This window comes from Anopheles moucheti, chromosome 3 (assembly GCF_943734755.1).
Source record: "Anopheles moucheti chromosome 3, idAnoMoucSN_F20_07, whole genome shotgun sequence".
NCBI lineage: Eukaryota > Metazoa > Arthropoda > Insecta > Diptera > Culicidae > Anopheles > Anopheles moucheti.
The window spans coordinates 33697797-33712861 of NC_069141.1; the positions used below are offsets into that span (position 1 = coordinate 33697797).

Here is a 15065-nt window from a genome sequence, read left to right on the forward strand (position 1 = left end):
AGCGCCCACAAGAGCGGTGATTTTACAGAGCCACCGCGTCCTGTTCCTTTGCGCCCTTCCATAGAAAAAAAAAATAATTGCGGGTGTGGAAAAACGAACCACCACCACCAGCTTTCGTTTGTTCTGTCTCTATCTCGCGCCCGACACGAACACGGTGGTAGGCGAATTCCTTTTGCACCGGTGGAATCCGGTCGTTAAGGTACCCCGGCGGTACGAACAGCTCGCGGAACATTAAATGATATGCATTATAGAATGGGAACAGGTTTTTCCTGCGGGTGTCGGCTCACGATCTCTCACGATGCCACGACGGTCGGTTCGATTAGGTATTAAGTTTTCTATTTTGCTTGCCATTCGCGCTATTGTGCGCTTTCTAGCGCACAGTGCAGGGCTACCACCGTGGTGCACTTGTTGCAGCCAGCCAGCGAACCAGTTCGAAGGTTACCATTAAATGCAATTTTGCCACGGTTTGGATCGATCGAGCGTTCGTACATCAGCCGTGAATATGCCCCGTTCCGTTCGTTTGTACAGATTTATGTTAGCGGCTCGCGGTGGTGCTTGCATGCTTTTCCACCATCGAGCGTTGAAGAAAAGTAATTTTCCAGCTACACAAGTGGTTCAAGTGTGGCGATCGTTTTTCGCTTCCGGTAGGATGTAGCTACAGATCGAACCCAAAGCCGCACATTCCAATGACTTCCACCCTTCAGACGGGTGCCCTAAAATAGAAAGAAAACAGAGATATATTTATTAGTCAAAAGCACACACTTGAAAACAGGCTGGCTTTATTTCGAGAACAGTTAAAGAAACCTTTTGTTTGTGCACTCAAAAATCCCGGAATGAAACGAATACATCATAGCTAAATTTAGAGATAAACTGAGATTATTTATACTTTGAAGACCATTCCGAACAGGGAACCCTTCAGCACTGTTGGAAATACAATAGTTGAAGAAAGCGATCCAAGAATGAAAACGGGAAAGGGAAAATTTTAGGATAAATAAGATTTTTAATCAAGTAACCATAGGGCCAAGGAAGAGCAGGAAAACCTTGGACCTATGGTTACCAGATCCAGAGAGGATAACACCTAGAACAGATCGAAGTTCAAGTTATTAGTTGAAAATAAAAGACAACACTAGAAATCAACGGAAGGAGCTTTGGATTTGTTACAAGAACAAAGAACACAACGTAGGGTAACTCACGCCAACAAGCACTGTTTTGCTAAGCCCAGAGTGTTCCTTGCTCAATTGCAGCATCAATGTAGGGGACACGACGGCCCGAGTCCGTCGGGCTCAATTGAAGCAAATGGATTTAAATTGCACTCCCTTGGTATGTGTATGCCCACCATCATTATCGAGAGGCTGGGTGCAACATTGCCAAAGAGTGCCACAGCGAATAGGGCATCGGGAAGAAGTCGGGGGTGTGTTCCATTATATGCTTGCGCACGTACTCACAGTACGCGGTACTACTGCGGCCGGTTAAGCGCTACTTCAATGTCATGCTCCTGCCCTGCTCCGGAGGGACAGCGCTGCGTGTGAGGCTGGGAAATTCCACAACCGTAATCCCAAGAACCCTAAGAATAAGCTTTTGATACCTGTTGCGTTCGGCAATGTGTATTTTTTTGTGCATATATTACGGTCATACCTTTCTTGGGTCTTTTTCTTTGGGAGAGAGTGTTGTCCTCTGTAGGACAGAGGGTGTCAAACATTCCAAGAAAAAGGTAATTTTGTGTAAAATTTTATAAACGTCTGTTCGCATTTCTGATACTAAAGGGTGTCCCCGAAAGTATAAGCACGATTTCTAAATGACGTATCTTATAAACGGATGTCGTAAAACAGCTGATTCTTGATATGCTTGATTGTTCACATTCAGAGCTACAAGATAGTGCATTGAAACTATTTTTTTTCAAAAGCGTCTGACGAAATGCGAGGCATTTCCGTCGAAAAGCGCAAAAGCATTCTGCACAAATGGTGCTCGACTCCTAACATTTCGCTAAGTCAATTAACGAAATCGGAAGGTATGAGTATCGGAGCCGTACGAACCGCCATCAAAAAATTTCGGGAGGAGTCCAGTTTCGAGAATACACTAAAAGGAGGACGAAATCCTGGTCCTGTCGATCAGCGGTTGGACCGGGACATAGCAAAAGTGTTCAAGTGAAGAAAGGAAAATTCCATTCGCGATGTGGCGCAAAAACTGGGAATATCAAAAAGTAACATCCAACGTGCCAACGCAAGATTGAATTTTAAAACGTATAAGTAACAAAAGAAACCGAAACGGAGCACAAAACAGGCCGCATGTGGTAAATATCGGGCTCGGAAGCTGTACGACAAGCTGCTGTGTCGCCAATCCTCATGCATCGTGATGGATGATGAGTCGTGCGTAAATTTTGACTACAAAACTCTTCCGGGGAGTCAATATTACACCGTGCCTGAAAGCCAGGACGTCGAAGAAGCCGACAAATCTATTTGTTCCCAAAAAATCGGAAAAAAGGCGATGGTGTGGCAAACCATTTGCGAATGCGGTATGATGTCCGAACCGTTTAGTGACAACGGAGACGATGAGGACCGATCCTGACATCCGGGAGTGTTTGAATCGACGTTTGCTGCTCATGATACGAAAACATACTGGTCCAGTGTTGTTTTGGCCAGGTTTGGCCTCTGTTCACTATGCCAAAGATACGATCGCATGGTTTGAAGAACATGAGGTACGGTACGTGCCGAAGGAAATGAATCCCCCGAACTGCCCTGAAGCCAGACCGATTGAGTTATTTTGGGCGCAAACCATGGCACAATTGAGAAAGCATTTTAAAGCTGCGGAGGACATCACCAGTTTTCAAAAAGACTGGAAGAAAGTGTCGAAAATCGTTCGGGACAAGTCTCTGCTGAGCCTGATGGGAGGCGTCAGATCAAAAGTGCTATTATTGACATAGGATTAAATTTTTTTATTTTTTTTTTGGAAATAGTACAAAACACTCCACAAATTCTATTTATCAAATGAACATTAAGTTTCTGGAACGGATTTTTTTGTCTAACTTTTAAATCGTGCTTATACTTTCTGGGACACCCTTTAGCGTAAGGATAAGATGTGCTTCTGATATGCTTGCGGCCTCCTCAGTTAACCACAGCTTTGAATGAATTTGATTGCGAACCAATCGCGAATCACAACTTCCTGCACGACCTTGATTGCGAAACATCCAAGGAAATGATACACGGTTTTTTTTTCATTTGCACACATTTCTATGGCCAATTTCTCTTCATGTTCCAACCGCCAGCGAAAACCTTTCGCCGAACGGACGCGCAAAACGAACCAAGAGACCCTAACCCGTTTCACTCTCTTCACACACATTTGTTTCTACTGTTTGCCTTAAAACGTCGGTGCGTCGGTGTGTAGGAAGGAGTTAAGTTGATTGATGCCATTGGACCCGGTCATGGTTTTTCGACGAGATAGCCCAATGGCGGGGTTTTTTTTTTGTTTCTAGAGGACATTTAGCTAGATCGGTTCGTTACGGTTCAGGCCGGCATCAAGCAGCATCGCAGCGGCGTATACACACATTCACGTTCGAAGTTAATAAAAGCACATCCAAGTGCGAGAAATGAAACAAAACCCCCCCACCCCGCTTGCTTCGAACTTCCATCATGTCCGGCGCATAGCGTCTCTTCGCGCAAACGGCGGGAGAAAGTAGCGAAAGATGTAATAATGCGAGCTTGTCCTAGGACGCTGGTGTAGGAGGAGTTCGTCTGCGTCATCATCACCACCATCATGAACGGGCGTGTTGTTGTCGCTCTGGCGCTTTCGTCTCACGATCAGTTTACCCTACGCAAACAGTTCATCATTGTCATGTTTTTGGCCTCGCATCGTGCGGAACCGATTACGCGAGCACAAGTGGCACCGTGCCGATGCATTGGTGAGTCTAAAAAAGCTCGGGAACCGACCAACATCCACCGGAACGTTCCAAATATTCCTTCAAAAATACCAACTTCCCGTTTGCTACATGTGAGTGTGTTTTTTCTTCCTGCGGAATGTTGCATTTCTCCTGACTCCCTTGACCCCGTATTCCCCCATAATTTCTTCCCGTTGGTGGCAGACAAGGGCATGCTGCTGTTCGGCAGTAAATTGTGGACCGTTTAAGCATCACAAAAAATATCTAGGGGGAGCGTGATAATCAGGAAGCAACCATTTTACTGCTCATGCATTCCATCCCATCGATGCTTCTGGACGGAACGGTTCTGCTAAATTCGCTGTAAATTATTGCCCGCTTCTTGATGAGCTTATGAGTGTTTTTTGTTGTCTTCCCTGACGCCATATGTAATAATGAATGGTAATCGATTTTCATAACTGTGTGATTTTTTTGCAGTTTTGTCCTCGCTAGCCGAAGATGTTTCCCCTATCGGGCTCGGGTATTTTGCGTCACTCACAGCTGATAAAGCGAATGACTAAACGGTGAAGCTGTTCGAGTTCCCAAGGCACACATTTACTTGTCACGATGCCGGAATGGTTGAGAGCGTGCTTAACATGTTTGTGTGGGGCGAGAATGTTTTTTTTTGGTATTGAACGATTATACTCAAACTCTTATATTTGTGTAAAGGTTAGAGTGCGATTAGAATATTGTTTGTCACGATTTCCCTTGGATTATCAATATATGCTGGAAACAAACATAGGGATGGCTATTTCCCGCAGTGGGGGTATGATCGCATTAAATTCATTGGAAAATAAAAATGATTACATACCCGCAAAGAAGAATAAAACACACTCATAAGCGTTAATCAAAAAATTAATGACAAAAAATGTTAAAATAGTATAACCGCAACAATAAAATGCAGCAAAAGACATTAATGCTATTAGTTAATAACATTATTGCAATGATCGCCTTTACCAGTGTGATCACAAAGATCCCATTGGAATCACGGTTACGTCATGAGAATAAAACCAAACAGATCAAGCAATATTTTCGCAGTTAGACCGTCCACAATTTTGTAGCTTAAATAAATCACTTCCACGCGTAGGCGATCATACAGCTGGCTCCTAATCTATCTAAACCCATCCCTTTATATGGAAAAGAATGGATTTTTTAAGAATTTCTAAACTGTATTGAAATAGAATAGAATGTAGATTAATATCAAGAATCCTTCTCAGGTTCATAACCCCCTGTTCAAAAAGAAACTGATTACAGGCAGTTCCCGAAATACGCGGTTTATCTTATACGCGGATTCGGAGATACGCCATTTTTAGAAATTTGACAGCTGAGCTAGTTTATAGCATAAATTTTAAGCAAAATGGTGGAAAATCGATCGAAAGTACCTTGTTTTGTCACTTAAAACATTTCTTTCTAACTTATTTTAATGCATTCTTTCTTAAAATCGCCTGATTCGGTGATAAAATTAAGTCCATAGAAGGAAGTCGACTCTGTGACTTTGAAGTATAAACGAAATTGCACCAGGATTCGATTTACGCGGAAATTCGAGTTACGCGGATTTTTCCCGGCTTATAGCGGTATCTCGGGCACTGCCTGTATATGGCAAATTTTCACGACTGACACATTGAAGGCTTTGTGAATGCAATGTTTCCAGTGTGTTAATCGAGAAAGCTCCACACAGAATCCACTTGAGGCTACCGTCCAGAAAGCGTGTAGGATTCCAGATACATCTCGGAAAATTCTAGTTCTTCTTGAACAGAATCCCCAAAAAAAGTCTTTTGCTATCCAGGTGGAAGCGGTTTCTTAACAGGCCCGTCGAACACCCGATCGTAATTTACAGTTTCCTATCCGCCTTTACGGTTGATTTGAAGTAAAAACATAGGAAAACATTATCTGATTAGGGACAACCACCATACTCATGTTTGAAAGACAAACAAAACCACCCACTAAGAAAACATTTAGTTGGGGATGAATTATTCATCTTCATGCTTCAACTTCCAGGCATGCAGCCAGCAACTTTTGAGCGGAATCTGAGCAATCAATCAATAGCAGCTACCAACCGAGAGGGCCCCCGGTACCGTAATCATGAATCAAATTCCACTACATAACTGAGGCACTTGCCCTTACCGAGTGCTCTTACTTTGTGCGTTCATTTTCCAAAGGGAACAAGATCAAAGTGGAAAGCATCCACAATACCACCGTCCACATCCATCGATCAAAGCACAATCGCAAGCAACACATTGGAACTGGGAACTGCAAATGTAACTTTCCAAAAGGGCAACAAAAAAGAAACAGAAACAGTTAGAAACAGGCAGCAGCACGATCCCGGCATAAGTTTGCCAGACCCAATGTCAAGTGAAAGGCTTTTCCTGCTTCTAGCATCATCGATGTAACTCGGGCACGTAATGTGGGTGTTTTTACATGCGTAAGTAGATGCGCTTGTGTATGCGTGTGTGTTTTGAGGGTGGCGCTAACCTGTTGTTGTTGTTTCTACCAAACGCCCACCACAACATCACGTTACACACACTCGACATATGTGCGTAATGCTTCATGTTTTAAACGAGCCTCCCACCAACGCACGAACATGGCTGAAACAATAAGGTGTAAGTGTATCGCGCTAGTGCGAGAGGGAGAGAGAAAGAGTGAGGGAGGAAGCGAGAACCAAAAAAAAAAAAACCACCAAAAAAACACGTAGAAATTCCTCTTGTTGTACGTGTGCGTATTTATTATTTGCTTTAGAGAAGCAGACCACCAAAATATGCAAAAGCTTTCAAACAAACACAAACAACAACAACAGAAGCATATTTAAATAAAATGTTCGTGCCTACGAACGGTTGGTTCGGCTGAGGAGGTTGGGTAGTGTTGCGGCACGGGCGAACACATTCCATTCCGATGGGTGTAGAACGTGTGTGGGATTGCCCTTTGCCCTTGGGGGGACCACGTTTATCCATTTTGCACCGGGTATGATCGAGAAAAAAAAGAAACAAGAGAGACACAAAACAAAGCATGGTACAAGCATGGCGCAGAAACGATGACATGCCCACATTCTTTTCACATACAATTTAGATCAATTTTGCACCAAACATTTCGCATACGTTTTGCCTTCTGCCTTCGCTAAATTTCAGTGCCTACTACGTCCACGGATTTGCGAGCTCTATTTATTAGTTTACGTTCCCGTTCTATGAGAGATGTTCTTCGGAGTTTTACACCATTTTTGAGGTGATTTTCCCACCCTCACAAAACAAAGCAAGTCGGGGTTTCTTTTCTCTGATTTCATTCTTCAAAACCGCGACTGTTCGCAAAGTGTTCTTTTCCGATCGCCAGTCGTTAAACAAACGTACACTCTTCGCGTACAAAGTAGCATGCCGCTTACTGTGCTGGAACCTTTTCTCTTGCGTCAAAAGCAGCAACTTCAACTTAGGGCAGCGCGAAGTTTCGCGGCATGCTTCGATAACGAAACAAAAAGCAAAACCACCGTTTTCCATCATACTTTCTTCTTGCCATTTTCGCTCGCCCGTCCTTCGCTTCGCCGTCGCCGCGTCGTTTCACATTAGGTTCAACCGCGTGTACCGCGGCTCTTTGCTAAACATTCTTCCATTTTCTCTCATTTCTTTCACACATCTTTCTCATTCCGGCAGTGGCTTTTTTATTTTAACAAATTGCCGCACCTCGCGATGCTGTCTGTTGCTGATGCTGTTGCCGCCTGCCGTTGTTGCAACCATCATCAACATTTTTCCACTCAATCATTTCTCCAGCCACCCAGTCTTTTGCGTCTCTCTCACTCTCTCCATCTCTCTCTCTTTTCATCGCGTTCGAATGTTTCCCGCAACTTCGCGCACAACTCATTTGCTTCTAAACTTTTCTGACCCACGGCAACGGTCCAAAGATTCCGCAAAAACTACCGCTGCTTTTCACACAAACACACCAGCCTCCATGACCGCATCTTTCCAGTCCCGAAAAACCAGGAAACAAACGGAAAAAAGGTTAAGGAGAGAACGAATCGCAGCCTTCTGCTGCGTTCATCATATTTTCACTACCCAACTCTACCTGGGACTCTACACAACCAAGAGCTGTAAGGTTTTCTTCTGGCAGGATTCGAACCACTGCGGGATTTGTGGATTGGAAGAATTACCCGCCAGTTCTCCTTTCCTGCTGTCGGGGATTTACCATCCAGTGTTACGGGGTAGTTGGAGGTAGCAATGGAAGGTGAAAAATGCGTGATTAGAGTAGCGGTCCCTGGCACATAGAAGTGTGCTCTGTTGCCCAAAGTATTCGACGGTCAGGGATTGTCAAGAAGCGAATTAAAAATTAATATTTATTTACATATTTATCATGAATTAAAATAAAATATTATCAAAAATCAACTTGTAAAATTTTCAAAATCAAAAGTTAAATTTTTAAAATCCTCATAAGTCGAGAACCGCGTAACTCGGGTATTGACTGTATTGAACTTTTCCTTCTGACTGGCGTAACGACCTACTTGGGTCAAGCCTGCCATTGGCCGGGTATGGCTTACTAGACTTATTTTACCACAAAGCCGAATATTCAATCCTGGCTACGGGAGACAGTTGGGAGGAGATTTTGTGTGGGTCCTATAGTTGGGCTTATTGATGTTGGACTACCCATTGTTGAAAATATTGGAAAACTCCGTATAGCTGGAACTCTGTCTCTGGATGTCTGCAGCTCTGGACAACCAAGAGCTCGCCATTTCTGTGTACGAAGGAACGATCTGGAAGGGAGCTGGGACTACTCCTACCGAATTAAGATCGACACCGCTAGGAGACCCCTTGCTTTGGGGCTTTATTTTTGGAATTTGTTCTAAAGGAACATCTTTTAACCAGAACCTATCAAAAATCTAAAACATAACGAACTTCTTGCAACCTAACGAAATTCGAATCCCTAGAGTTGACTTTTCCAGAATTCTTAAAACCAGAAATTGTAAAACTTATATCATATTAACCAGAATTGAATTTCTCCGAGCTCCCTGGCAATAATCCCAAAAGATCATGCCAGGATCTCACATGTTTTGTTGATCCCAATATGTAAACAAATATATTGCTCGTTTGCTGGCCACTGCATTTTGGCCAAACTGAGCTGCGAAGTTACATGTAGCGAATGTTTCACCACTAATGATGATTTTGCCGCCAGGGGTAGATGCTGTTTGTTTTCCATCTCAATCGAAGTAACCAACAACTAGCGCGGTAATATTCGCAGCTGACGACGACTGGTGAAATTAGAAGAACCGTTGCGCTCAAATGAAGGCAGCAGCAACAACGGATTCAACAAGTTTTGGGCAGGGATGAAAAACAGGTCCGTTGATTCACCGTCGGAAACCGGACTCGTCTAAGCCTCCTCGAACATTGATGCTTGGTGCAATTGTATTATGACCCACTGCCGTTTCGTTTGGGGAGGATATTATTGCAAATTCCAAACCAGAAACGGGAGATAATCTCATGTTTGAGGGCACTGCTTCTGCCTGCCTCTGCGGCATTCCTCTTGGAGAGATGATTGATAAGAATTGGTTGTACGTATGCAGCTTATGAAATAGCACGTTTTCACAAAGAAACAACTTAATCCAGTAAACGCACAACTACACTCGTACGGATGCTAACTACTACACGCTTGCACATTAACACAAAAGGTGTATGGAGATACGGAAGGAAATACGAACCTTAATTGTTTATTTTACTGCACCCCTTTTACTGGCTTCGGTCGGAAGGGTGGGTCACACGGTCCGAAGGGTTGCAGGGTGGATCAACATCAACAATGCAGCAAAAAATCAACAAACGAATTACAGACGCACACAAGACACACTACCACCACATGCATGTCGGGGCGTCCCACAGCACACTTTCTTCCGCGATTGAAGGAGGCGACGGTGGGTCGCGAATGGGCGGCGAGTTGCGTCGTTTCAGTTTCACTCGATGCAAAAAAGTGCACCCGATGCAGTTGCGGCGGTGGGACTGGCTGGTCGCTCTGCACACATTCAACACACCCTGCAATGTAACTGTGCGTTGTCGATGTGTGCGTGTATGTGCGAAGGTACAACGCAACGGACGAAGCAGGCTGTTGTTGCTGCTAGGCGGAAAACATGTTGCCGATGTTGTGAAAATTATGCACGACGCCGATGATTATGTGCACTGGCCAATATGTGATATAGTGGTGGCTGCCATGCTGTATTGATGCCAATATTAGCAACCGGGTGTACAATTTTTCGGGAAGAAATTTCGCTTTAAACTTTGTATTCACACACACACACACACACTTACGGCTTGGGTGGTACACGGTGGGAGGTGAAAGGAATATTATAAACCGATTGGAATCTTGTTTTCTGTGTACACACACACACACACACATACTCGCGCTCACGCACTTTTTCATGCACACACGTGTACACAGGCGCACGGAACGGTATTCTCGCTATACAGAGCTGTCACATCACAACTTTTTTTTCTTGTGCCTTTCCCGTAATGCCACCAAACACCAACCTTTCACACCATGCACAATAGAAAAACGCAGCCACAGACAAATCGGGGGCGAATAAAGAAATACAACAAGAGGAGCACTACCCAAACACCGTTTTTTTTACAATGAACAACACAGTGACAAAAGTGCTTGGCTGGCAAATAATGTAATAGCTGCTGAGTGATATTAATCAACGTCACACGCTTTGTACGAAATGTTTGCCAAAACGCATTACTAACGAATCGTGTTTTGTTAAAGTACAGAAGAAAATAGAAACACAATACAACCAGACACTTTGTGTTTAGTGACACGCGCTAGTTTTGTAAATACACACTGTAATACACATTCTATTCACTGTAACTGTACAACTGAATATGATGGTAACGTAAAACAAGATCAGCGGACGCAAAACGCACTTACGCTAGCTAGATTTTGGAGGAAAACTCGATTCGTCGCGGCTTGCTTTGCTGATTTGTTGGCTTCCTTTGCCCTAGTAGCGTGAAAGTTTGACACGGCACTGCACTGTGCTGCTTGTGTGGATTGGTACGCAGTGCCGGTCAATACTCGCCATTTGCTTTTTGACGTTTGACGTAGGCGCTCGAAGAAGAGCGAGAAGCGCGTTAACGAAATCTGCTACTTTGGGCTTTGTACTATTTTTTGTGGCGTGATGTTATGATTTAATTTATTTTTAACTAGCTAATGGGCCCGGTTACAGGGCTATGCAACAGAATTTTGTTGTGTACGCAAACTCAAAAATGTTTTACAAAGAGATTATCTTCGCAATTGGAGGAAGTTGTTAATTTTATTTTATTTAGTTTAATAAATTATCAAATTTCTCAACTCGGCCCTTTGGCTCTCATAAAAAAACTATTTGGCAAAGCATATTCCAAGTCACATTGAGCTTTTGTTGTTGTTATTGGTTTTAACAGACATTGAGCCTTGATGACTTCGTTCTTCTCTTAGTCTAATATAGCCATCCCTCTGATCTGGACATCTAGCGTCGTGTTTTAGATATTTGATCTTTGTGGTTGATAAGTCCCAGACCTTGGGCATTTATCACGAATGAAATGTATCGTAAAATTATACGAAACGTCCTGTTTGCGTTCAGCTCCCATATGCAACATATAATTTTTTTTTTCATTTTATCATTTTAATCATTTTTTATCATTTTTTTATGAGTATTCCAAATTACACTAAAGCACTTCTTAATATTTTTGCGTCAGATCCCCAGTTGTTGCATTTATGCTTTTCGTATGCATCGCACATAATTTCCTCGAAAGTCGATGTCTTTCACAATTAGATAAAAGCAACTGATTGGATATATCTAAGGTTAAGTAGCCATCCACATTCAGGTACCACAGATTTCCCAATTTTTTTTTTCTAAGTTTTTCCTCACAAACAGTATATTATATATATACAGTATATTATAGACCATTTCTGGTCTTCCTTGATTTGTATTAATCAGGATAGTGAGTCGCTCACTTGGCACTTGGAAGCGTTGAAGCGGCCCGGTGGTTTGATGGTAGCGACGCCGGTCTTCACGCGATCGGAACTGACCAAAATCCCATCCGGAACAATCACCCGTACTCAGAATTGACTATCCAGCTTCGAGTAAATAAAGATACAGAAAGCCAGAAATGGCAGGTTCAGACTTCTTAAGGTTATTGTGCCGATAGAAGAAGAAGAAGTGAGTGCTGTGTACGGGGGTACGGCTCGAATAGGTCGTTTAAGAAACCGTTCACAATGTATCACCGACCAAAATTAAAATCGTTTTGAAAATCTTCTAAAGGATCCGACTGAAAATGCAAGAAAACTCGCGAATACCCAAGTGTAGAGAATAGGATAGATAAGAAACTTGGAGAGTAACGAAAAATGAGAATGTATCATGAAAGGATTAGCTATCAACACAAGAGAGGCACAAGAGAGAATCCTAAGATCCTGAGTTACAAAAAAGAGGGTTCGTTTGGTGAGAGGATTGAGCGACGATCAGCAAGAGAAAGCGAAAGGACAGTCAGTTTTTGGACAGACGTGTAAGACAGCGGTCTGAACATTTGGATTTGTAATCAAATATATAAAGAAAAAAAAGAAAAGAAATCTGCTTCTAATCGGAATGGCGGGTGTACGCAGGAAACCGGGCAAAAGTCACGACACCAAGGACAACACATAAAAACATTCACAAATTGCGCGTCTGTGGACACGTGTAAAAACCATTTGGTAAAACCATAGTATACATGGAAAAATAAATTGTTGGCGAGAGGATCATAGAAGGCATAGCGAAAGAAAGGATTTTAAAGAAGAGCAGTGAAATCAAAAATGATCCATGGATGTGGGAAATAATGTTACCATGGAAACGTTACGCGCCGCCTCCAACTAAAATTTGTATAGCGATCATTAACAAATTTCGAAAAAGGATTATGTTACTATTAAACACCTTGAATAGCTTTAATTTTTTTCGCTAAAAACGTACAAAATTTTCATGTTGAAATCTTACGTCAGATATATTACTGTCAAACGGAATCTTATGGCCTAGCCTCTCATTTGAACTATTCGTCACATAATTGGCTGTTGTTTTTGTGTCCTTTCTCTCTCAAGAAAGTTCGGCTCATCAGTTTTCTCGTCAAGCAACAGTGTGTTTATTTCTTGTTCGATGTAAACAACGGAACCAAATTAGAAATCGGCACAAAAATAGTTTTAACTTTGTTGCAAAAAGCTTCACGAGTGAGGTGTGTGACCACACTAAGCGAGGTTAAGGTGTGAAAATAAGCTGACCCTTTGCGGTGATTCCCCAAAGGGCAAACGATTGACTAGCGTGGTGCATCCATCGTTTTCGCTGGCTACACGATGAAGGACGATATCATTTATTTGGTCCTGCTGGCCTCGTGCATAGGATTTGGGCAGATTTATCGCAAGTTCACCGACCCGGAGCAGAAGAAACTGATCGGTACCGGATTCGGGCTGCTGGTGGTTCTATCCGTCAGCGGTTTCCACATGCTGCACATGCTCTTCTGTTATCTCGTGAGTGCACTGCTGATAATCTATGCTAGCCGAAAGTAAGCGTTGATAATGTTAGCAAGCATGGAGCACAGTTTTACGTAATGATCGTTGGATTTTTCCCTTTTCCAGAATATGTCATCTAGTCTGTTTTGGGTTTATGTTCGGATATCTGTTCTTCTTTCGGTCGCTGTCCCTTTTGGGTTACGATTCGCCACCTGGACATACGAACATGATACAGATGATTATGACGCTAAAGCTTGTGGGCTTGGCATTCGAGGTGAACAATGCGTATACCAAGGAAAAGGCGGTTGATGGATCGACAAAGGGATCGAACGAGAACGACAAACAAGTGCAATCTGCTGCTGGACTGAATGATGCTGACCGTGCACTGCTAAAACTGGACATGTTGGACATCTTCCACTACAGCTTCAATTACGTCGGCATATTGACGGGTCCATACATTACGTTCAAAACGTACCGAGATGCAATTTATCTACCGTTCAGTGGGAAAGCAGATTGCGCCGGGACAACTATTGAAAAGCTGAAGGTTATTCCACTGTACGCTGGACTGTTTTTGCTTGTATCGTATATCTGGCCACTAGGGGTAAGAAGAAACCTGCAAAGTTACCCTTTAATCCGTCTAATCCTATTAATCGCTTGTAACTCGTTTCTTTCTCAATAGTACGCCACCAGCGAGGAATTTTACGCGGAGAGGTCTTTCTTCTATCGGCTGATGTACGTGTGGCCAACGTTTTTCATCTTCCGTATGCGTATCTATACGGGTATTTTGCTAAGCGAGTGTGTCTGCACGATGGCCGGTGTAGGAGCTTACCCGAAGCTTTGCGCCAGTAAACCAGGCCATGGTCCCAGCAAGGAAGATTACAGTGTCGACGAGTCGTTGTCCCCGTTGGAATACGATTTCGAAACTGTGCGCAACATTGATGTGATCAATACGGAACGCTGCTGGACGTTCCGGGAAGCCATGAAGTACTGGAACATGTGCGTGCAGTATTGGATGGCAATGTACGTGTACAAGCGCTTCCCTAGCAAGAAATATCGTACGCTCGCCACGTTGGCCGTTTCCGCTATCTGGCATGGTGTGTACGCAGGATATTACTTCTGCATATGTGGAGCACCATTTTATCTTCCGATAGAAGATCTGTATGTGAAGCTGTTCATTAAGGACGCCACCGGACAGAAGCGCACGGTGCTGAATGTGCTCTGTTGGATTTCGAAGTTTTTCGCCTTCTCATATCTGGGCATTGCGTTCCTGCTACTAACGGTGGACAAAATATGGTACTACTATAGCTCCGTATACCACATTGGGTACATACTGTGGATTGTAATGTACGGTGTGGGTGTACTGATAGCAAAACAGAGAAAAGTGAAAGCAAAACATGACGCTAAGCTTCAGCATGAAGCTACCAAGCTGGAATGACCTGTTAGCCGTTCCTTGATACTCGGCACTGTTCAATTGTTCTCATGACACTCAACTAGACTCAAATTTGTCGCACTACGAATCGAAAATTATAAACGCAGCGTGGTGTTCTGTGTTGCACTAAGCAGCTATGCTTTATGTAATAGTGGTAGGTGATGTTTTTGCGGGTCAATATTTTACATGAATTTGTTTTTAACTCAAATAAAATGGGTTTTGTTGCATACTATAGAATTGCTTATCTCCACGACATGCTAAATTTATCCG

General features: G+C 43.2%; 1 protein-coding gene across 1 annotated transcript; it reads left to right on the forward strand.

The window, feature by feature from the left end:
• Positions 1-13093: 13093 nt before the first annotated feature.
• Positions 13094-15026, forward strand: LOC128303279 (lysophospholipid acyltransferase 7). The gene is made up of 3 exons (XM_053040179.1): positions 13094-13419; positions 13493-13967; positions 14046-15026. Exons 1-3 carry the CDS (start codon positions 13211-13213, stop codon positions 14799-14801), a joined length of 1440 nt encoding a protein of 479 aa, XP_052896139.1. The 5' UTR covers positions 13094-13210; the 3' UTR covers positions 14802-15026.
• Positions 15027-15065: the final 39 nt, after the last annotated feature.

What these genes read in the sequence shown, in the direction of transcription:
- LOC128303279 (XM_053040179.1), top strand. Translation starts at nt 13,211, where the DNA reads ATGAAGGACGATATCATTTATTTGGTCCTGCTGGCCTCGTGCATAGGA. An exon ending in ATAATCTATGCTAGCCGAAA is followed by an intron (nt 13,420 to 13,492) that starts GTAAGCGTTGAT and finishes TCCCTTTTCCAG; the next exon opens with AATATGTCATCTAGTCTGTT. An exon ending in CGTATATCTGGCCACTAGGG is followed by an intron (nt 13,968 to 14,045) that starts GTAAGAAGAAAC and finishes CTTTCTCAATAG; the next exon opens with TACGCCACCAGCGAGGAATT.